A 25018-nucleotide genomic window follows, 5' to 3' on the forward strand; every position below is an offset into this window, starting at 1 on the left:
TCCTCAGCCTTTAGTGGGGGCAAACAGCAGGATCTGACACGGTAAGGGAAGAAAATTCAAGTGAGACATCCCTTTGTACAGCTTTTCCTTTAGGACTAACTGTCTTGCCAGCTTTCTCTTCATCCAACACATTTTTTAGTTGGTTTGCAAAAACTGTCTTTAGCATACTCACTATGATGTGAAATTGAAACATGTCCTTTTTTTTTTTTCCAGAGGGTATGACACTGCTTAGTTTCACCATTTTCCAAGTCAGATTCTTTGATTTATTCTGCCTTAGAAAGCTTCCATGAATTGTGAAATTATATTTAAGGGGGAAAATAATTTTTCTTTTAAAAACACTTTGCTTTTTATTAGTTAACAGTTGGACTGTAGTGCTTAATGAAGCTTTGTAGAGAGCGTGTTCATGTCTTTATTAGAGCAGATGTAACTCTTTGCTTTTGATTTCACATCAACTTCCTAGTGACTTCAGACTTAATTGTCAACCAGTAGCAAAAGGAAAGATAAGGTGCAAAATATTGGATAGTTACACAGTATGAAGACATAGAAAAGTTTTTGTCAAGGAAATCAGTATGGCAATTGATAGAGCATTAAATATATGCCTCGTGTTTATATGCCTAGAGCACAAGACCTAAAACTTAAAATTAGTTTCTTAGGTAATACGCAGTGATCTGTAGTCCCCAAGGACAGGCTACTTTAAGTACTTGCATTGTACTAGAACAATTTAATAATTATGAGAGTATATATAGTGAAGTTTTATTTTACTGATATTTGGCAAAGACATCTTAATACTGTCTCAGGAACTTCAAGCATGCTTATTGATGTATCACAGTTCTATCAATGTCTTTTTCTGAAATATTATACCTCAGCATCACCATTTAACTTCTCTTTGCTTTTGGAAGTTATGTAATGAGCCTAAACCAGTGCTTATGATTTCTTGGGAAAAGACTGCTGACATGGGGCTTGCAAAGCTCTTGTTTTATAGTATCTTTAATTTATCATCTATTTCCTGGGTAAGGAATGGTTTCTGCCATTAGCATCTTCCTTAAAGGTCATACTCTGGGTGTTTATTCTTTCTGACATTTATTAACGGTCAGCACATAAAGAAAAATTAAGTTTGCAGATGTGACCTATGTTGAACATGATAATATTTCTGTAATAAATTAAAACTAGTTTGCCTAGAAATGTTATTGAGGAACTGTTTTAAATGTCAGTGTGCTAGTGAAATTAACAGTTGTGTTTTGATTGAGCATCCTGTTCTGATGAAGTTGCCCTCTTAGCAAGTGTCAAAATATAAAAACTGTTCTGAAAAGCATCTTTGCCATTTATTACTGAGGATGTTGACACTCATAAAAGTTCTTAGACTGACCACAGTGTTCAGTTTGAAATATCTGGTAAGTTACTTGTAGCATTTCAGTCCTGTTCTGTCTTAGTGTGCAAAGGATTTGATGAGACCTAGTCATGACAAGATTATTTCAGCCTTGATACTTATGAGAGGAAATGTTGACTATACTGAAACAAGTGGAAAAACTGCTCAGTGACTTCACTGTAACCAGTATTTAAACCAACTGTGAATGATACCTCCATCCCATGACACTACAAATGTGTTATGAATACCTTTGTAAAACAAACTGGATTGATATTTCTTACCAACTACAAGTGAGGAATCGTAGAATCATAGAATCAACCAGGTTGGAAGAGACCTCCAAGATCATCCAGTCCAACCTATCCCACAATTTATTTCAGTAACTCACATAAAAATAAGTAAGTTATAAAAATTGTATTACACACAATGATTTTGCATTTGCACAGGTTAATGGCTGATAGAGTTCTTGTGATTGGCAGTGGAGGAAGGGAGCATGCACTGGCCTGGAAGCTTGCCCAGTCTCCACATGTGAAGCATGTCTTTGTTGCTCCAGGAAATGCAGGAACAGCTGACAATGGAAAAATTTCCAATTCAGGTAAAAAAGGGAGAAAAATTTAAAATATTGTGCCAAGCAATCAGTAATGTCAACTTTGGACCACATTTGCATTGAATTGGTAGGAGTTCACAAATTTACTCCTTTCTTTTAGTGGTACCACAAGTTATTTAGAGCATATATTTGCTTTTTTCTCTATATCTTGTTTGTGGATTTTAGAACAGTCTAGTAAAATACCATACTATATTTATTTTTAGCTTGACCTCTTAAGATAGTGAGGCTTATATTGGACTGTATTTCTACACCTCACCTCTTTCCTCCCACTGTTATGCTTGAATTCACTGACCAGTTTTGGTGAAAGTTATAAGAGGGATAGAAGGCTCAAAGCTATTAACATCTGGGCAGACTCCTTTAGTGTCTGTGCAGGCTGCTCAGCTAAATTTAGTTACATCATACACTGACATGGAGTAAATCTTGGCTCAGATGGTGACAGTGAGTTTCTGTGTGAACTTAGAGATTTTCTTTTTATAATTTTCTTTTTATGACAGGCTTTTTGAAGCTTATGTGATTACATGTAACAAAATACGTCAGCAGATGAGTATTAAACAGAGTAACACAAATGGGAAATGTTCAATGTTCTCTCCATTATTATTGTATTGTTTGTTTTACTTTGCCTTTCATGAGCTGTTTGACTATAGTAATATACTTCTTAAGGAGACAGAATAATAACATTCTTGTCTCTCATCTCTTTAGACTTCAGAGTGGTAACTTAATTATATTTCCTTTTCATTTTCAGCTGTATTAGTGAGCAACCACACTATTGTTACCCAGTTCTGCAAAGATCATAACATTGGACTTGTCTTAGTTGGGCAAGAAGCTCTTTTGGAAGCTGGTAAGGCTGAAATAAATTAACTTGACAGTAAAAAGACAACTCCTTGAATTCTGCTTTAAAATGAGCTCTTTTGGCTCTTAGAACATATTCTGACTTAATGAAATTGAGAAGCAAGAATATTTGAATTATCTTGTAAACATAGATTCTGGTCACTTAAAACATTTGGCTTCAGAGCTGTTTGCTGCTGTTTGTATGTTAGAAATCAGCAAAAGAAATCATGTAGGATCAAGAGTCAGCAATGGTTACAAGTACTCTCTGCTTTCCTTCATACAAGGCACTTTCTTGCAATAGTCTTATCATTGCTGCTGTGTGCAACAATATCCAGACCATCACATTGTAATGTGGTACAGCAAGATCTCTGCATCTTAAATAGCGAACAGGAGTACCTGTTAGTCCTAACAGTAGTCACAGGGTGGTAATTGTGACAATGCTTAAAAGAGCAAAAGACCTCTTAAAACCAAATCACGAAACTGTTCATTGGATATGCAACTTTATTTTAAGGATGAGTTAGCTGTTTGAGGCAGGGAAAGGTGTAACCAGAATCATTATGTGGTCTTCCTTTTGTCAAAATTATTTGATGTTTCCAAAGAGAGGACTTGGTTCTTTTGCTGGTTTTGGTAATTAGGGATTGCTGATGACTTGAAAGCAGCAGGAGTTAGATGTTTTGGACCATCTGCAAAAGCAGCCCAGCTGGCATCCAACATCAGTTTTGCTAAAGCCTTTCTGGATCGACATGGGATCCCAACAGCAAGATGGAAAGCCTTCACTAATCCCCAGGAAGCTTGTAGATTTATTATCAGGTAAATATATTGGTACTGGATACCACTTTGTCAAGTTATTTATGAATTTGTTCTTCACTCATGATAGTTACCTAGAATTTAGTAACTTTTCAACTGTTTTTCTCCTCAAGTAGCTACTAAATGAATTAGTTTTGTAATTAGAAAGAGATGTTGAAGGTGCAGGGAACTTTAGTTGATTTTTCTGTTCAAAGGGAAATAAAGTTGTGATCTGTGATCAGCTTCTTTGGGACAATAGTTATCCATTTAAAAGAAAAAAAATGACAAACATATTTCAAAAAATCTTTGTGTAAGGGTAAGAATAATTTCTACACAAACAAATGCTAGCAAAAATGCTACCTGTGGAGTGCATTGGGAGGTACTGATCAAATATTCTTAAGAAGGGTGCTCTTATTTCTTTAAGGCTAGACAGCATCTCTCTTACATGGAGAAAGAAATACAGCTGCACATGTCTGCAGATTTGTTGAGCTGTAATGCTTCTGGAAGCATTGGAGATTTGTTCTGGAGTCTAACCATTATGGCTGTTCCAGTCTAGTCTTACAGCAGCTGCTGTGTTCAGCTATCGTGGTCTGTGGCTGTGCATTAGTTTCACAGACTTCTTGTCTTTGCTGTCACATGCTGTGTGTGGTGTAATCTAGTGGAAATTAAAAAACAAAACCAAAAACAAAACCCAAAAAACCCCCAACAACAACCCAACCTTTTCACTGAAATTGCTCTGTGACAGCACTTAGTCTGCATTGCTGCCATGTAGAGAAGTAGGCCAGCAATCTGTATGTATGCAAGTGTGCATAAAACTCAGCAAGGTGTATCTCAGGTCAGCACACTGAGATGTGGAGAAAGGGAGCTTTGTGTGAGTCTGCTTTGGCTGGCCCTGTAATTCTAGGGTTGAGATTTATCCTAATAGAAATGGTAATGTGGAGAGGAGGAATGTAATGTTGTTTCAGAAAACAGGCTAGTATGATGTAGAATCAGCTTTTCAAAATAAATACTTTATTTGACTGTTCTGAATGGATAAAGTTTAATGAGTTTAATAGGTTAGTGTTAGGCCGTTTTATTCTTTTTTTTCTGGTAGTGAATAGACTAATTCTGGGGGTACACTGTTAATACACTAGTTCTAACACATACTTCATGTGCAAACATTTAAATGCATTTCAATGTATCTGTCTCAAAATCAGAATCTGTTTGCTTTACTCAGCATAGCAGAATTCAAGCGGGCCAGTGCTTTTCATATACACTGGGTTTGTTTTTTTGTTTTCTGTTAAAAGAAAACAAAGAGAGGATTTAGCCAGTAGATGCCATGTTTGCTATCTGGAAACTTTTGGGTTGTTTTTGTGCAGGACATGACAAGCTGTCATGACATAACACAGCCTTAATCTTACAACCCTAACTATAGTGGTTTTATAGGATTATGTAACCTGGCATTATAAAACTACAAATCATCAATGAGTTTGTGTTTTCAAACCTATGACACAAATAGAACCCAGCTCAAGGAAAAGAGGGAGAAACTGAGAAGTGTTAAAGTCCATTGAGCTGACCAAGAATATACATGGAGATGATGTCAAAACCAACAACAAAATCCATGGATTTTTGCTTCACAGTCTTGTACTGACAGCCATAAAAGTCCATTCATCTTCATGACAGGACGGGCTAGCAGGGAATGTGTTTTCCTGATGTGTTATTCTTCAGCTGCTCAGAAAAAAAGGAAAGAATATGGGAGTTACTCATCTTGAAAATTGTAATTTCACTGGATATGATAGGAATGCCTGAATCTCAGTTTTGCTTTCATTTAAAGTACAGACTTTCCTGCACGAGTCATACGGGCAAGGGGCCCTGCTGCTAGAAAAGAAGTAACTATTGCAGCCAGCAAAGAGGAAGCCTGCAGAGCTGTCCAAGAGATTATGCAGGTGCATAAATGTTTAGTTGATCAGTGGGAATCCAATTTGTGGTGTTCTGTAGCCTTTGAGTTTGTAATTTTGGCCACAGAAAGCAAGTGGTTTCAGAAGAAACTTGCCCATTTCAATTTCTCTGGGTATCATCCTCAGTTTACTTGTATTTACTCCAGGCAGTGAGCAGGGCTTTATGGAGTTTGTGACTAAACTCTTGTTCCAGCACTGAGTCCTATTTCCCTGCTCTTCCAAGTTTTCAATGTTTTGCTAGCTACTAGAGTCTGATAAGGTGATTTCAATGTCTCTATCTCAAACTGAGATTCTATTTGCTTTACTCAGCATACCAGAATGCTACAAATTAGTACTTTTCATATACCCTGGGTTTGTGAAGTTTGGTTTAGGTTATTTTTGTGGCTTGTGGGTTTTATTTTGTGTGTGTGTGTGTTTTGTTTGATTTGGTTTGCCTGTTAAAACAAAGAGGGGGTTTAGCCAGTAGGTGCCATGTTTGCTAATTGGAGAATTAGAAATATTTTTTTTCTTTTTTTTTGTGCAGGACAGAATATTTGGAGAAATGGTCATTATTGAAGAACTTCTTCAAGGGGAAGAACTTTCTGTATGTGATTGATGATGTGATTATTTTTATTCTTTGTGTTATTGATAAGCTCTATGCATAAGCACATTTGTTGTTTCAGGTAGAGTGGCTTTGGTTTTATTTACAATCACATAAATAACCCTGCAACCTAAGTAATTTGATGTCATACTAATCAATGTATATTGTATTTTTATTGCTGTGAAATTGGTGATCTCTTTAAGTAAAAAATGATCCTTTTTCTCTAGGGTGACATAAACCATGTTTGTATGGACTTCGTTTTGGTAACTCTTGTTACATCAGTGATATCATGCTAATGTTTAGTGCCTATTTTAGCAGTTTCCTTACCATGGATTACTACTTAGTGGCAGAATAAAACATGAGCACATGTTACATGCCACATGAAAACAGAAAACAGGTTCTTTGTGCAAGTTTTGTCCTGCACTGAAAATGCCTCACACTTGCTCAAGCCCCAGACCTGTGAACAGACCTGTGAACAGACAGGTTTAAGTCAAACCATATGAATTATTCTGTCAAGTCAATGAAGACTATTCATACACCTTAAGGTAAGTATATATCTACAGTACTGATAAGTCAAAATCTAGTTCATCACATAGGAATCATTATGAGGGCCATTTCTTTTGGTTATTTAAAACAGAGAGTCCTTCAGGTCTGTGGTATTGCAGCACAGTAAATGGATCTTACTGATTTCTGTCTTGGCTTCCTAAACTTTTCAGGCAGAACTGAGCATAAGACTGTGACAACTAGTAACTTCCTTTAGGACAAGACATTGCCACTGTTTGTGTTGTATGCATCTCTTAACAGTGCTTGTGCTTTACGGATGGTGTCACTGTTGCCTCGATGCCCCCAGCTCAGGCTCAAAAGCGATTACTGGATGGTGACCAGGGCCCAAACACTGGAGGAATGGGAGCCTATTGCCCAGTTCCTCAGGTATAGCAATCTTCCTCCTCAGCCTTCAAGAGGGCTGATCATATCTATGGTTAATGTATCTGCTTTAGGGCCCAGTCTAGTTTCTATCACATAGACCAGATTTCTTCTGGAATTGGTTGATGTTTTACTTTTGTAAGTGCAGTAGAGGGTTCAAACTTTAGTAGTAATTCTTGAGGATTTAATGAGCCACTGTTCTGAGAAATGATCTTGCTTTTATCTTTTCCATTATTCCTAAACTTGTTATTTCTTTGCTCCTATTAGCATCGCTTGCAATGTCCCTGCAAAATTCCTTGCATGCTTGGAGTCTTTGTGTCTTGAGCATAACCTTGGGGTTCTTGTTGATTCTTAAAGCTGACTCTGTTGTTCTAAATATGATGCTCAAGTGCAATCTTCATGTATTTTTCTGTAAGCACAGAAACAGTATTACTGTGTACTGTTCAGGTTGCCTGTATCTCAAACCTGCTTAAGATTTTACTTCCAAAGAAAGAACCAAACAACAAGAAAACCCTTGTAAGATAGAGGATCAGTGTATCTGTCGTTCATGCAGCAGCATCTTAACGGAAGGAGTGCACTGATTGGGGGTGGGAGAGAAGAAAACATTCACTTACTCCGAGTCCTTCCAACTCATATGAGCTAGTCCAGCAGATGTCATCACTGTATCACTCGGTTTGATGTTGATTGCCAGGTTCCAGAAGTTCTTATAGAGAAAATCAACGATGCTATCCTTCAACATGTTGTTGATAGTATGAGACAAGAAGGAACAGCATATGTAGGTAAGTAGGCATTCAACTGAAAAACAAGGTAAAATCATATTAAGGTTAGTTTCATTGTTAGAGACTGCATTTGAATTCCAAATATTTGTTTAAGAATTAGTTAATTTTTCATGCAGTATTAAGCCTCATTGGTTTGATGTATAGTTGTCCTTCTGGACAAATGGACTTCTGTTTTTTCTTCATAAAACATACTGTATTTTTATTCATATAGTTGCAACCAAACTCTTTGTAGTTCAGGGCATAATATATACTTAAGTTCGGTTGCACTGTTCACTCCTGTGTGCAGCAGTGTAAGTATTCTTAAGATCTCTGTCTTTTTTATAATGCCCAGACCCATAGTAAGAATGTAGTGGGTATTAAGCACTGGGAACTCATTTTTCACTTATACAATGAAAGGCCTGGTTTAGATCACCCTATGTGAGTTGCAATGGAAATTTTCCAATATAAACTTCAGTAACTATTTGATTTTGTTTGTTAGTAGCAGTAGTGAATTTGGGGCTGGTATTTTTTACCTGCAATACAGAGTTATACGTCTATATTTATGTGTAACAATAGTGCATTTGATGGTAAGAAAATCTCCAAGTCTGTGTAATGAATGGGGTATATGGGAACTGGCTTTTTCATCCTGTCAGTTCTTTCTGATTTCTGAATGCCTGTATTCAGAGAGCTGTAGCAGAGGCAGAACTCAACTTCCTAATGCCGAGAGGCTGCTTTCTGTTGTATTTGGTTTAAAATGTGATGTAATGTTCCTCAGGTTGCTGCTTGCCACTTTGTTGGTTATTGTGGAATTATGTCTTGTGCATAAGAGCTTGCAGAATCCTTACTCTTAATTCCATATGATTTGCAGAAATGCATTTCATGTTCCAAAGTACTGTGTTGTATTTAAAGGAGTTATTTTTTAAATAAATGTTTAAAATAATTTGCTTGGCTGTGTTCTGTCTGTTCAGGTGTGCTCCAAACTGGTTTAATGCTTACCAAGGATGGTGTGAAAATTTTAAACTTTAAATGTCAGTTTGGTGACCCTCAGTGCCAGGTGAGTGAAAGGTACTGGAACCTTAAACATGCTTCATTCTTTTACCTCTGACTGTTCTATCTTATGTCTAGGGAAATTTTCATGCTGTATTTAGATTTACATCTTCTCCTGAACATGCAAATCCAAATGCAAATGTCTTAGACAATGTATGGGTTAACTTAAATTTTTGGCTAGTTATCTTCAGTTAAAGAACTGTTCCTCAGATTTTATTTTCCTGTAGAGAAGCAGAATGGAAGGGCCCTAAATTCATGTTCCTTCTACATAAGGAAGGAACATGCTGTGCTTGTAAATATATGATTGTTCCAAAAAGATGCTGCAGATTGGAAACTATATGTAAACATTAAACTGTTTACTGGTATAGGTAAACTTTGAGTTTGACATGTACAGATTTTATGCTGTTAACTGAATTTTCCCTAAGTCGACTTTCAGCGAGTCAATAAAATAAAAATTAACATCTGTCATTGTGGATATTTTCTGCAGGTAATTCTTCCACTTCTCAAAAACGATTTTTATGAAGTGCTTCAAGCAACAATTGATGGCAAACTTTGCAGCTTCATGCCAGCCTGGTCAGAAAATAGTACAGCTGTGTGTGTGGTTATGGCAAGTCCAGGATACCCAGGAGACTATGACAAAGGCATGGAGGTAACAGGTAACTACAATGAGTTGTTTACTATTTAACATCAGTAGGTTTGCATTTACTTCTTCTCCCCCTCACACCCTATTAGACTCTGCCTCTTCATCCTTCACTCCTTGTCCTTGTCAATAGGATCTTTTTACTAGATTGTACCCCTGTCCAGAGTAGCAGAGGAGATAAGTGGTTTAAGCTACATCATTCTATAGAACTCTGGCAGTGGCTGGTTGCTAAGATAAGAAGGTGACGAGAAATTATGTCCTCCTAGAATAACTCTGGTGCATCCTCGTAGGGTCCTTTCACAAGCTGTGCTGGAAATGTAGACTACAATGTTGCTAGCAATGACTGCTGCTTCTTACCAGGAGATGGCATTATCTCAGCTAATGCCTCATTAGGAGAGAATAGTGACTTAAGCACTTCTGGCCTTTAAAATAGGAGTAGTGAATACCTCTACTATCACTGTTGTTCTTTCCTCGGTGCCAGTCAGCCAGGGTGATTGCTGTGTAATCCTAACAAGATCATAGGTCTTGAAGGGTTTTTGGAAAGGTGGATATATGGGCTTTAGGTTAATGTTAACTTTCTGAGCTAAAATTCGCCGGGTTTAAAGTATCATTAACATTTTTAAAACATTTAAAAACAAAGGAAAGTGTTGCAGAACTATTTCCTTGCCCTTTAGCTGTTGCATTGCCAGTCCAACACTATGCCTTGTGTAAAGTAACCCAGACAACTGATCTTCTATCAAGGCCACCTTATTTTTGTCAGAACTCCAGTTACCCTATGTCACCCAGGGAGAAGGTCATGTTATATTACCTTTTCCCTGGTCAAGATTTCTGCTGTCACATTTTCCTCACCCACTCCCCTCTTCCCATTCCCTTGCTGAATGTATTTTGTTTTGTCAGTGATAATCTGGGCAATTGTGCATTTCTGTAACAATTAAAAAATCAGCCACATAATCAAATTAATCCATCTGCTAGTGAGCTATATTTCTCAGTAGTCAGGCTCAGGAATCTAACTTTTTTATCAACTGAAAATGGTACTTTTACAAGTGAGGTGGTATGGCCCTCCTGCTTGTTACTTAAAAAAACAAACATCAAAAGAATAAAATTAAATCCATTCTTTAGTTATTGTGCTGCAGCCTCTGGAGTTGCAGGGTTTTCTTTGCCTTTTTTTTTTTTCTTTCTTTCCCCTTTTTTTCCACATTGCATCCCAAATTTTAATGGCTTGACAAACATTTTATTCTGAAATATTCCCTAAAAAATGAAGCAAAGGAGTTCTGTTCCCATTGCTGCAAGGCCAGCTGAGGTTCGGCTTTGACCTTGTCAGGGCAGTGCTGTGGCAATGTAACACATTGTATCTTCAGCAAGTATAAAGGTCCTTTTCACTTGTTTATAAAATCTCTCTAGCTGGCAGCAAGAGAAAAACTGTTTTGTTTCGCTTTTTCCAGGTGATGGCAGCATTCTCTCCTCTTCCTTATCCTTTCCTCAAAATACATCTAGAAAAAACCAACAATTTTGCTTTCCTCTATCAGAAAAATGTACCAAGACAAATCAAAATATGAAATTTGCTTTAGTTATTGGATAGCCACCCACAAATACTTGTGGAACATTGATTCCAGGAGTGGGTGGGTAATTGTGTGGAGTGGGCATGGCAGAACAGCTAGGAAAGTGCTGAGTTAACATTAGTACTAATGGTTTAGTTTCAGGGATGGGGGAGAATCCAGGCAGTAAATTGCTGTGCACTGTAATTTCATACAGGAAAGCCCTGCACAAGTTATTCACAATTAAAATGTACAGCGCAGCTTTGCTCTGGCACAGGTTAGTTTTCTGTCCTGTTGTGGCTCCTTGTTCTCTTATTTCCATTCCTATGTGATCTGTGCTCTTATTGGACATCTCAGAAGTATGCCTGTAGGCCAGTGAAGATACCATAATGCTGTTTCTCAGGGTAAGGTGAGAAGCTTTGTGGTTTTTCTCCTTTGTCTGGAGAAGGGACTTCAGTATTCACTGCTTTGCCAATATAGTATTCAATTTTAAATACTCAGAGAATTCCTTTTGCTCTTGTAGGGTTGCTGCAAGCCAAAGCATTAGGGCTGCAGGTGTTCCATGCTGGCACGACACTGAAGGATGGCAGAGTGGTGACAAATGGTGGCAGAGTCCTCTCCATTACTGCTGTTGAGGAGGACCTGCTGAAAGCACTGGGAGAAGCCAACAGGGGTGTAGCAGCCATACGTTTCAAGGGTGCGACTTACAGGAAGGACATTGGCCACCGGGGTATTCAGCTTCTCAGGCAGTCTCTGTATGTAAGCAAAGGCACTAGCAGAAGTAGATGCTAGTCCAGAGTTTTGTTTCTGTTGTTCCCATATTTGTGATAAATGACGGTGTATGCAGAAAGTGTCACTGCTGCTGCTAGCAAGTACTTTCTTCTCTGCAGGGGCCTGATATACAAAGAGAGACATGTGGAAGATCTAACCAGTGGCGTTTTGGTTCATCAGCTGGAAAGATCAATTGTAAGCGGTACCAGATCAGGTAAGACTTGGAAGAATCTTTGCATTTCCTTAGCATATTGAATGGAACAGAACTTCTTTTTTTCTTTTCCCAGGAAGTGAGCAATGCATTCTTTGCATTCAGATTGATCTTGAGAAGCTGGGCTGGGGTCATCACTTGGAAAGAAAGCTCTCATTTCTTTCTCAGCACTTCTCTTTTGCTTAATGAAAAAACAGTTGTGTTAGCATGGAGATAATTGCACTTTTGCAAGGTTAGTCTAGTGAACAGAGTAACTCCTGGATTAATGAATTAGTTTGTACATCACTGGACAGTTACTCAAGTGTGACTAACAGTCAATGAATTTGCTATTTGCTATTTTGACCTTTTTTCCCCGAGAAGTAGCTACATAAAGTAAAAAGGCAAGTTGTTAAGAATTTGATGAAATGTTTAACATTTGCTGTACACAATCTACAGGGCAGAAACACAAAATAGTAAAGATTATTTACAGTGTGATTAAATGTGTAATAGGGGACTTTGAGGTCCATGCTTCATAAAGCTGTGCATGTTTCTGGTAGTGGACACAGTGCTGTCTTCTCCAAAGAAATCATAATTTGAGGTACTTGCCATGATGAGAGTTTTGAATCTTTTCATTTCCCTTCAAAATGATCCTTGACATATTTGTATTTGGCAGGAAATCATTCAGAAGTAGGAAGCTTTGCTGGTTTCTTTGACTTGAAAGCATCTGGTTATGATGATCCTATCTTGGTATCTCAAACTAAAGGCCTTGGATTGAAACTGCAGGTAACTTGCAATTTGACTGTAGCAAAGCTCCTATTATCTCCCAAGACTGTTTTAAATGCCATAGCCAACTGCATCTTCTAAGTCCACTGCAGTGGTCATTTAAACTTTGTAGATGATCATGTAAGCAAGGCCTACCAATATGCTATTGAGAGTGTAGAGGTTCTGGGTATTTTGTGATAATAAACCAAAGAATTTAGCTGAGCACTTGAGGAACTAAGGACCAGAATTTCTGCTGTGAAATAGAGGGCCCATTGGCTTTGAGAAAGATCCAGTCCAGAGAAGCACAGGGGGTAGTTTAAATGCTAACTATCAGGTTGAGCTTATTAAATTGAATGTGGAGAGGCAACACAGCTACCTCTCTCAGGGCACTGGGTAACGAAAGATGCTGGAGCTAAATATTAAAGAGGAAGAGAAGGCAATAGATAAAGAATGCAAATTACACAAGAACATATAGGAGAAGTTGAGCCTGGAATGTATTTGCATATTGGATCAGAAGAAGATTTTCAGTTATCGGAAGTGTGGTGATCCGAAGCTGCTTTTTCACTGGTCAGGCATGGCACCTGAACTTGTTTCAAGCTGCTGTTTATACCTTTAGTAGTAGGATGATACAGTGCTTCTTACTGCAACAGCAGGAGACTAAACATAATAATCCAGAATGTTTTTTACAGTCTCACATCCTTGGACACCTCTGATCATTAAAAAATGGTTGATTTGTGCTGGCTTCTGTGAGTCTTTGTTCCAACTGCTTGGCCCAGAGACGTTCCCAGACTGTGCCTACACAGACTGTTCCCGAGGCTCTTCCTTGGCCAAAAAAAAAAATGGCTGATGCCTATATGAATTGTTACTAGATCAGTGGGAGAGAGGTGCTATGATGCAGCAAAGCACATGGGATGACTGGTTTCCACAGCACTTCTAAATCCACCAGCCAGCAAAATAAATCAGGCCCATGATCCAAAGTCAGACTTTGTTTAGGTGCTGATGTCCGCATTGGCGCAAGCAGATACACTAGTGTATCCCTGGCAATGAAGAAACCTCTGCTTGTAATCAAGTAGTGTACGTGTCACTTTATAGAAGCCATGATGTCTGAATTAGGTTTCATTGCTTGTAGGATGCAAACACCTTGATAAATTAATAAAAAAAAAAAAAAACTGAAAGAGCAACCTCTCTGAGGAAAATACTGCCTTGTCTTTCAAGGGGGGCACAGACCCTACTGTTAATCTGAGACATGAGACAGCTGAGATCAAAAGACTTCCTGCAGAGGGTGGGAGTGAAGAATTTCATCTCTAGTGGACTTGGAGAAGAGGAAGAAAACTTTCTAATAAGTTGTTTCAGTTTTGCTTTATAACTCAGTGAAGTTAGTAGACAGAAGTAAAGCAAAAGACACAGTAATGTTTGAACAACCTAATGTTATTATTGGAAAATAGGATATTCAACCTATAGAACACCCTGGGAATTTGTAAGTGCTTTTAGTCACCTCTTATTCTGAGTTTGACATAATGTTGCCAAAAGCAGAGAAAACCAACCCATAATGTCAATTTCTGGGTAGCTGATGATAGAATTTGAATTAACATTGCTAAAAGCAAAATAGATTTTTCTTTCCTATGCAAGAAAATGACCTGTTTACTCTTGATTTAAACTAGGTGATGCGCGAGGTTATCCTCTGCATAGAGATGTTCTATGGAGATTCCTTTCAGGAAAAAGATACTCATCAGTGAAAGAAGCAGTAGAATCCTCTAAGTTTTGCAAATTTCATGTTGCCCCTTCTGGTTCCCACCATGTTTTGCAGGTTGCACAAGCATGTAAAAGACATCACACCATAGGTCAGGACCTGGTTGCCATGTGTATCAATGACATCCTGGCTCAAGGAGCAGAGCCGCTCTTCTTCCTCAGTTATTTTGCTTGTGGCAAACTTGACATTGAAGTGACTGAAACAATCAAAGAAGGGATAGCTGAAGCTTGCAGAAGTGCAGGATGTGCTTTCCTGGGTATGAACACTCCCCACTCCTCTCCTTTCAGATTTTAAACTATTACTAGTGAAACAGACTTTACAAGCAGAGGTAGTATGTGGCATTAGAACTGTTGACTGGTGGAAAAAACATTGAATCATTTAGGCCTTAAACTCCTCCTTATGTGTAAAATGAGAGAGATAATTTTTACTGCTCATGCATTTGGATCATAATTCTTATAAACTTGTCCTTGTACAAAGGAGAGTGAAATTGGATGCCTCACATTCCAAAGCATCAATGTTTTCATTCCCTCTTGGATACTGAATCATAGAAGGCAAATGCCCAATAAGTAGCATAAAAAAAAACCAAAGAAGTTTCTTCTTTCAGTAACTTCACGAAGGTTTGTTTTGTTGAAATCTTGAGGTAAGGTAAGAAACCAAGAAGGAATTTTAAAATATATCTGAATGTGCTTCTTAAGCTGCATGTTTCTGCAGCCATCCTGGATATGTTGCTATCTTAGGAAATGCTGTGGATTTAAAGTTAACAATAACACATCCTTACAGCTAGTGCTGATTGCCTTCTCTCCCCATGTAGGCAGGGAGATGACTGAGGTGCTTGGTCTGTATTCTTCTGGAGAGTATGACCTGGCAGGCTTTGTGGTTGGTGCGGTGGAAAGAGGACAGATGCTTCTGGGCCTGCAGAGAGCTGATGAAGATGATGTGCTTATTGGACTGGCCTCTTCTGGGATTCATGGCCGTGGCTTGAGCATCGTAAGGAAGATTCTCTTAATGTCCTCTTCACACTACTCCTCACCAGCACCTGGCAGTTGTGGTGACAAGACTTTAGGTATGCTATCTTTCTTCTCAAAAGCAAACTTGCAATGAGTTGTGTTCAGGCATTTTCATAACTAGGTGCTGCCATCACTTCAGGGTGAAGTTTTATTAGCCTTTGGGGTAGGTATGTGGGCTTGCATCCACAGTTTTGCTTCTTCCAGAGGTTGTCTGCAACAAACAGCAGAAGGGAATCTCTTCAGAGAAGCGTTCCCACTAAATAGCTAATGACCTTTTAAACAAATCAGTTGAACCAACACTTCTGTTTGCAGGAGATATACTGCTGACCCCAGCAAAAACGTACAGCCCATCTTTGCTGCCTGTCCTTCGCTCAGGGCATGTGAAGGCTTTTGCCTTCATTGCCGAGGAGGGGTTGCTGGAAGGCATCTCTAGAATTCTGCCAGAATACGTCAGTGCTGTCCTAGGTAAATATCAAAGCTGACTATTCCTGATGAGAAAATGTATATATAGTACAAATTTGACTTTTCAGCTGCAGTAACAGAAATACTCAGAAATGTATGGGTCTCTCTACATGGAGACCGATGACCCAAAGCCAGTGCATTTCCAAAGAGCTACCAAAAGCATGCCTATGTCAAGTAAGCACCACTTTCTTTTTGGAGAAGAGTAATTTAAAGAGATTTGAGGGCAGCTTATCTCTAGGACAAAAGGTATTTGAGAAGACTGAAGGTTCTGCAAGACATCTGGCCGTACTAAACATTTTGACCAAACATTGAAGGCTATTGAGAGAATTCACATGATGTGCTCCACAGTACAGGTGTACAGACACATATACTTGATACATTTTAATGGTAGGTGTTAGCTTCCCCATGACAGATTGGCATGTGACATCTTTAAGTAAGGTAGAACTTTTGAGCCTAAAATTGGACAAAGTATTAAAAGATTCAAAATATTAAAGAAAACTACTTTCATGCAAGCGCAGAACGTATTGTTGGAATGAGAAAGAGAGAAGGAAGGTGTCTGTCTGACTGCATTTATCTAGAATTAAATTTGAAAGGAAAGAAAGAAAGAAACACAGCTTATTAAGGCCATGCCTGGCTTGCTTGCCAGTGCCTGGAACCACAGATAAGATAACAAGATTGAGGACTTGCTAGTTTTCTAAACTGTCGTTGAGACGGCAAGTCTGCACCATCAAGCTTTCCACAGACAACCTAAGGCTATGCTTGTGTGAGTATGGTCACTGTGAAAGCCCGTCCAGGTATAGAACACTCAGCCCTGATCCAATTAATACAACTATGTGTACACTGTTTTAGCACCTATAGAGATAAATGGAAGTTAAGTCACTGTTCTTCTTGAACAGCATTCTTAGACAAGCCAGAATTAGTCTCTATCAGCTCTTGTAATATATCAGTGTCATTGTATATAATAAAAGATGGGCAGCAAACAGTTGTGCTCACCATATACAAATTTCATTTTCAGATGCTCTCAGTTGGAAGATTCCTGAAATCTTTTGCTGGCTTTACAAAGAGGGAAACCTCTCTGCAGAGGAGATGACTCAGACATTTAGTTGTGGGATTGGTGCAGTCTTGGTTGTGCAGAATGACCTAGCTCAGCATGTTCTCAAGGACATACGGAGATGTGAGGAAGCTTGGCTTATTGGGAAAGTTGTTGTCCCTTGTCATACAGGTTAGCAGACATCCTAATGAGAAATTAAGACACCAATTAACCAGAGTATGGTTTGATTCAAAGTGTAACAGATTCATCTGCCTCACTTCAGAGGGATTTCAACTTAAGGATGTGCTGTTTGATTTTTAAGTTGATACAGGGTAAGTTGTTTTAGAGCATGGTCCTCTGAAGTGCAGAGTATCTCCTGGGAGGCACCAGTTGTCCTCAGTTGTGTATGCACTGACAAGAATCCCTGTTGCAAAGTTTGTGTAGTTCACATTTTCCCCCTGTTGTTTTCACTTGCCTGAAGGCTACTTGGCAGCTTCACATCTAAGTTTCATTATTAAATACAAAGAGAAGTGAATGTCTTGTTTTCAGAGTGACAGAATTTGAACAAAGTATGCTTGAGACTTCAGTAAATCCCTCTGATGGGTAAATCCCTATGATGGCTCTCTGTAAGGGCACAAACATTAGCTGATTGTATTTTACCACAATCATGATAATCAAACAACCTTCTTTCCTACCCCTTCCCTACTCACACAGATTCCATGTAATGATTGAGGGTCATATATGATAGTAAGTCTTCCTTCTGGTATGTCCATTGATTGACATAGCAGTGAGATGTGAACCAAAATCCTTCTGGAAACAAAAAAGCTTAAGGGACAGTTCAAGCAGACAAAATGCATCCTCAGTTCTGTCAACACAATTTTTAGTGTAATGTTCATAGAATCATAAAATGGTTTGTGTTGGAAGGAAACTTTTAAGGGTCACCTGGTCCAACCACCCTGCAGTGAGCAGGGACATCTTCAACAAGATTAAGTTGCTCAGAGCCCTGTCCAACCCGATGTGGAATATTTCCAGGCTTCTACCACCTGCCTGGGAAACCTGTGCCAGGTTTAAACTTTTAGTTTAAGACCACTACCCTTTGTCCTGTCACAACAGGCTCTGCTAAGAATACTCTCCCCATTTAAGTACTGAAACACCATGGTAAGGGTCCTGCAGGGCCTTCTATACTCAAGGCTGAAACAACCCCAATTCTCTTGGCCTTTCTTCAGAGGAGAGGTGTTCCAGCCTTCTGATCATTTTTGTGTCTTCCTCTGGAACCACTTCAACAGGTTCATGCCTTTCCAGAGCCAGGCACAGTACTCCAGATGGAGTCTCACCAGAGTGGAGTAGAATAGCAGAATCCCTTCACTTGACCTTCTGGCAATGATTCTTTTGATACAGCCCACGATATGGTTGTTTTTCTGGGCTGTGCATGCATGTTGCGGACTCATGTCCAGCTTTTCACCCACCAGTACTCCCAAGTCCTGCTCTGCAGGGTTGCACTCAATCCCTTCACCCCCCAGCCTGTATTGATACCAAAGGTTGCCCTGACCCAGGTGTCGGACATTGCATTTGGCCTTGTTAAACCTCATGAGGCTCACATAGGCCCACTTGTCTTGGGTCCCTCTAGATGGCACCCTGTCCTTCAGTTGTGTCAACTATGTCACTCAGCTTGGTGTCTTCAATTCTGCGACATGTGAGAAAGACAGGTACAAAAGATAGGAGTAATCCTTGAACAGACCATGGCCATCCCTAGGCCTTTGTAAACCGTCCTGCGAGTGAGTAGCACAGAGGAGATCAGCAGAGTAGTGCAGAGTTTTGTAGTCCAGTTAGTTCTAGCATAAATTCCTTGCCAGTAGGCTTTCTCTTACTTGAAACTTGTAATTAACAAACGATAAAAAGTAAATGTAGAGATGTAAAAATAAAATTTAATGTATTTTAACATTTTCCTCATATATTTGGAGGAGCTTCTCACATTGAAGTCAAGAATCTTCACGAAGCTCTTCAGCTGAGCAGCCCCCAGCATCTGCTGAATAATGTAGTTGTTGAGAGTCAACACCAGCACAGAAAAAGCAAAGTTAAAGTAGCTGTTCTCATCTCAGGAACAGGTGAGCTTTCACTGATCATCTCCCAGAGAAACATCCTTACAAAGGAGAGGCTGTCTTCATCCCTGGTACAGGTGCATCCCCCTTCTCTTCTTTTCAGTAGACTCTATAGAACTGCCTTAAACCAAGGCTGCATTTTGACTGGAAGTCAAGAAGTTGTACTGTACTGCAGAACAAATCTGCTTTATTAGTGCACACATTCCTTAGCCCTCTTGTGTTTGTGCAGTTGTTGAAAACGAGATCTTAGAGTCTGAGAGCAAATTCTCTGTGACATAGGCACTCATCTATTTCATGACTGTTTGCTGTCTCTCCATTTGAGGTACAAACCTTGCTGCACTCATCAATTATGCAAAAGAGCCAGGGAGCTGTGCTCAAGTTGTCCTTGTCATCTCCAACAAGTCTGGTGTAGAAGAGCTACGAAATGCAGCCCGAGCTGGAATTCCCACCAGGGTAAAGACACACTTCATTTTTTCCCTTTTTATCTCCAACTCACAGCTACTGAATCCATATGTCTTTATGAAATGCTTGGTATGCAGCCATGATTCACTTTGGTTTAAGACTTTTACCACGGATAAAGGGATGTAATACAAAACTATCAAAGATACTAGTAAAGGCAGAGATGAAAGATGTATGGACAGTGCTCACTGGAGGCTATGAATCTTTCCTGTCTCTTCCAGGAGTGCTCCAGTCCATAGTTAGGAAGGGACTTAAAATAGCATGTGCTTTGGGTCTGAGACTATGGTGCATGCAGCGTCAGGCTTCAAATAAAATCAGGCCTCAGGCTCTGTAAAACACATCAACATGTTGCCTTCTTGGCTCACTCCTTCTTAGAAACACCTGTGTTTCATGCTGCACTGAGTCACTTTCAGTGGCACCATAAAAGTCTTTTCTCCCACCTGTGATGAGTACAGTAGCACTGTGTTGCAGAAACTGTCACTGGTTTGTTTCATTATATGTGTGTGTGTATATAAAAGGACTATCATATTGTCGTTATCTATCAAAGAATAGAACATGGCATTTGAAAACAGGTAGCCTCTTGGAATTTCAAATGTAGCCCACCAGGAACTCCTCCTAGCATTAAATTATTCTGAGTGGTTATCACATTTGTACAGCTATGCACAGATGGAAATAAATGAGTTTGGAGGCTCTCCATGCCTTAAAAAGTTTCCAGCAAGCTTCCTGAAGAGCTGAGTTGGATTCCTGGCAGTATAAAGGCTCACCTCTAGAAAAAAATAGTTAGGTTATGTCAGAATTTATTCATATTCTCACAGGCATCAGTGTGACTGATTTGTTAGCTCCTTGTTTGAATGTCCTCATGAACAATGTCAGGAATCAACACTTAGCTCAGGAGCTGAGGCTGAGAGGTGGAGCAGAAATAACAAAGTTGCCGATTCCTCCTCCCTTTACATAAACTGTCTGGCCAGTTTGCCGTCTCCTTTGATAGGTTAATGATTTTCAGTGAGCCACTACAGACCAAGTGGTGGTGACGTTGTGAACGAGTCATTACTTTAAGTCTTGGGCTAGACATTCTGGAGTAAGAGGTCAGAATCTTCTGATGTGTTCTCCCTTATTTTACTCTACACCACATTGCCCACATGATTGTCTTTAAACAGTCACAGATTTTTGAGCAGTTTTTGGTGTCCTAGGAAGCATCCTGTGTGGCAGAGCCAGTGTTAGCCTGTAAGTGATTAGGTTGTTTCCAGGCATGTTTATAGGAATGTGAAAAATCACAACTGCCCTGAGTAATGTACGAGCTTGTAACTCCTAAAATCTTGAGTGTCCTGGAATGAATTCAGTTTACTTCCTCTTTGTTGCCTGAAGTTCTCATTCACATTAAATTATTTCCTTGGTAAGGCTTCTGATGTGTCCTGATGTTTTAGGTCATTGATCATAAGTTATATGGGAGTCGTTCTGAATTTGACAGCACCATCGACCGAGTTCTTGAAGAATTTGCTGTTGAACTAATATGTCTGTCAGGATTTATGAGAATTCTGTCCAGTCCTTTCCTCAGAAAATGGAAAGGTAAGAAATTATAAGTGCAAAAGAGGTGTTTGGCCTCACCAGAATTGGAGAGTCATAGTTCTTTGTCTTTTGGCTAAATCTCTCAGAGCACTGCTGACACGGAAGCACACCATGTAAATCAGCAGGGCTGCTCTTGCTTTCATTTGCCCCAGTCAGTGGGAGTGTGCTAGGATTCTGACCGTGCATGGGCAGGGAAATGCCTTGTGCTGGCATGGAGAGCAGAATGAGGATTGTAGAATTGATCTGTCTGCTGTCCTTCTGGGAAGGAGAAATGCCTATGGAGCAGGCAGGAGTTTGACTCTGCTCGCAGTAAGGGACAGGTAGCATAACTGTGTCATTTTTCCAGGAGCTGTGCAGGGGAATCATAATAAGATGAAGTCCCCACAGTTGTCACTCAGAAGAAAATAAGAGAGAGACTGATTTCTCAGTACATCTCTCTCTTGTGCTGCCCTGAGGTCTGCACTGTGTGCTAGAACTACAGCCATTACAGACCCCTGAGCGAATGTGGCTCTGCTGCGGAGCAGAGCTTTCTTTAGATGTGCCCCAGGCCAGCAGAGGAGGGGAGCACACACTCTTCTTTCCTCCTGGTGCCAAGTGCCAGCTGATGAGGCCTTGCTCATTACTTCCTATGTGTATTGCCCTTGGACAGGCTTCTTTGGAAATGATATTTTCTATGAAAATCACTTCTCTCTGTCCAGTGGCTCTGCATGAGGCTGCAGTCTGACAGCTGTTTCCAGCCCCCTCATCTGCAGTGCAAGTGTTGGTCACTTGGGAGAGGAGAGACTTACTACTTCATCTGTTTATCCACAGATGAAAAAAGCAAATGAGGTCCTTTGGCCTTAACTGAAACATGCTTGTCTGACTGCTGCCAAAGCCTGCAAACCTGTGTTCCTGGAAAAGCAGCAGTTCCTCAGATCACAGCAGTGCTTCCTTGTACTTTCATAGAGATCATAACTCCATGTATATGTTTTGCTTTTTAACCAGAGTCTGAACATGCCCTGTTATGTTCTGACTGCAACTGAGAACGTTTAAGCTCCTGGATGGTGCTCAGTGCTGTTGTTTTGAACTGATGATCACATCTCGCTTCTATTTTTAAAGGAATTTCAGTTCAAATTGATTTTTTTTCCTGATTCTTACTCTGATGTCCAGGGAAAATCTTGAATGCTTCCCCATCACTTTGCCCACCAATCAAGGAAGGAAATGTCCATCAACAAGCCTTGCAAAGTGGATTCAAAGTCACTGGCTGCAATGTGCATTTTGTCTTGGTAAGTGTCCTCTTGTGTTACACTGAATAAGTTATGAAAAGGAATTTGCTTTTTTTTCTTTCCTTTCTGAAGGCAGGAACCAGAAGAGGTAACGAGAATGCATAGAAATCTTAGGACTGTTACCAATAAGAACAGGAAGATGTGGGGGTTAGATTTCATTTGTGGTTTCTTGAGGTCCTGTCTTGTTTCATGTTGTGGGGAGAGGGTTTCAGTTTCTTGTACTCTCAGCAAACTGCCCTCTTATTCTTCTAGCCCATGTCTCTCTTTCCACTGTGCCCCCTACCATAATGCAGGTACCCCTAATGGAGATGGTAAACCTCTCCTGATGTACTTTAAGACTCCTGCATGCAACTATGTTTGCTGAGACCTCTCATGAGACTTTCCCTGCCCCATCCATCCTGAGGCTGTTCACTGCCCTCTTCTAAAGACTCCAAATATCCCCATTTTAGGAAGAATCTAGTCCCAGAGCAGTGATCCACCAAGAGCCAGTGTCTGTGAAGGCAGATGACACAGAAGAGACTCTGTCAGAACGGGTTCAGGAAGCTGAATGCCGCGCTTTCCCCATCGCCCTGCAGCTGGTGGCCAGCGGAGCAGTGCAGTTAGGAGCTGACGGTAAAACCTATTGGAAACAAGAATGCCAAAGTTTGTGTCTCCAAGAGGAGAACAGAGACTGCACATCCTCTCCCATGTCTCTGTAGTCCGAAGAAAATGATGTGGTGTAGACAGGTTAATAAGTGGCTTTCTCTCTGCTCATCTTTCCCTCCTCCCTGCCTTCCATGTGCTTCACTTTGGCTACAGGCATATCAGTGTCACAGGTTTCCATTCTGAGCCACGATCCTTTTCCTTTAGTTAGCAGTTTCAGTTACACTCCTTTTGTGAAACTGGCAGCAGAAGCCAAGCTCTCATCTCAGATTTTGATTTTCTTCTGTTTGTTTATTTTTCATCTGTAAAGGATATACTGTGCTACAAATCAAAGAGAGGGCTTAAGCTGTGAAAGTGGTCTGGTACTTGAGGGGGGAATTCTTAAGTATCCTTTTGAGTGATGTTTTTTCAGATGCGTCACATTGCAGAGCACCAAGAGCTTCACAAAGCAACCACGAACTGGAACCATGCTACTGCAAGAAAGTGACCAGAGCCTCCTGTTGCATGGAAGAGGCCAGACATGTCAAGGCACATCAGAAGTGAGGCCTGTTCTGGGGTGAATGAGCATTAAGGATGAATGGGAGGATCTATGGGAAGAGGTGGGAGCCTGCAAGGACCTCAAACTTGTGAGCCCTACCACCATAGGTACAGAGAAGCAAAGGACATACAAAAGAGCACTAGTGTAAAAGTCAGTCTAGTGAGCTCCCAAGCAGAAGATCCAAAGGCCAAGAAGACAGGGAGCTTTCAAAATACAGGAAAAAAAACCCAAACCAAAATCCCCTTCACAGAATGTGTGTCATGCTGAACATAATCCAGACGCTTTCTCCTGCTCCTTGAAAGACAGCAGTGCATTGACATTCCCAGAATTTCCTAAGAAAACATTTGGATTTTGAGGGATGGAAATTTGATGAGAGTGACTAGAAACACCAGATTTCAGTTATTTTTCTTCCTCTATCCTTGAAATCAGCAGAACAAGACATCCTCAGCTTAACCCTCAGTGGCAGGAAAATCTGTTTTCCTTGTTGGCTGAGTGACTGGCTCAGTCCAGAGAGTCACTTCTGTTAAAGAAAACATTTTTTGTGTGGGAAGTTCATTTTAGGTCTGCTAGAATAACAGCTTGCATGCAGGTAACATCAGAGGAAGAAAGCTAGCTGAAAAACTACTTGAATAAACTAGGCAAAAACAGCCAGAGCTGAATTTTCCTAAGGAGGGATCACTAATAGTCATTAGATGCAGAGAGAAAAAGCCACCACTATTTGTGTTTTGTTATTCCACGTACAGGGGACAATCTTGGCAGCATCAGGATGTTTGACAGCATGACTTAGCTGCAGTTATAGTCTCCTCATTTTTTTGTTTGTTTTGGTTTTTAATGTGTAGTTAATGGTATTTCAGTAGTTAGGCAGGGGAGAAAAATTCAGTGCCCTCCTGTAAGCTCTGCCATTTATGTACAGAGATTGGTATTTGCCTCTAGAGCTTCAAAGACTGGAGCAAGTAATATGGGAGAAATAGAAAGAGCAAGGCACAATTAACAAATGTCTGGTATACAGAGATGATTTTCATGATAGCCACATTGCTTAGTTTGCTTTTGGTCTGTTGTAACTGCATAGTAACTTCCTTTTGTATATTATTCAAAGTTCATAGTATGCATGAGTGAATGTTCTAAACAAATAAAATGTCAAAAGGGACTCGGGTGCTAGTTCCTGTGCTCTGCTAGGTCTCAGGACAATCACACTGAACAACTCCTTGTGTTTCTGGCAGCCCTCAGAGATTGGGTGTGGTGAGAGTCTGGTATTAAATCTACTTATCTTTTTTACAGACTGGTAACTGAAGCAAAGCCACCTAAGATCCAGTTGACAACAAAGTTTTTTATGCAATTGTAGAAATACAGATAGGTGCAAAATCTCAGTCTTGCCCAGGTCTTCTGCTGGTGGTGACAGAACTGGTTTTATCAACAACATAGTATGTATCAAATGTACAGAGAGTGATTTTACCCCTAGTAGTCCCAATTCT

The 25018-nt window shown here is 39.9% G+C and overlaps 1 protein-coding gene across 1 annotated transcript; it reads left to right on the plus strand.

The window, feature by feature from the left end:
• The first annotated feature begins 1789 nt into the window (after positions 1-1789).
• On the plus strand, positions 1790-23088 carry LOC135180051 (trifunctional purine biosynthetic protein adenosine-3-like). The gene is given in 21 exon segments (XM_064152207.1): positions 1790-1958; positions 2713-2808; positions 3434-3608; positions 5398-5509; positions 6045-6104; positions 6906-7031; positions 7717-7804; positions 8752-8837; positions 9318-9486; positions 11529-11760; positions 11896-11990; positions 12640-12749; positions 14536-14734; positions 15290-15541; positions 15798-15950; positions 16963-17169; positions 18939-19082; positions 19399-19529; positions 20960-21101; positions 22251-22366; positions 22816-23088. Coding segments are annotated over 21 exon segments (3135 nt in total).
• Positions 23089-25018: the final 1930 nt, after the last annotated feature.

Source organism: Pogoniulus pusillus, chromosome 12, assembly GCF_015220805.1.
Source record: "Pogoniulus pusillus isolate bPogPus1 chromosome 12, bPogPus1.pri, whole genome shotgun sequence".
NCBI lineage: Eukaryota > Metazoa > Chordata > Aves > Piciformes > Lybiidae > Pogoniulus > Pogoniulus pusillus.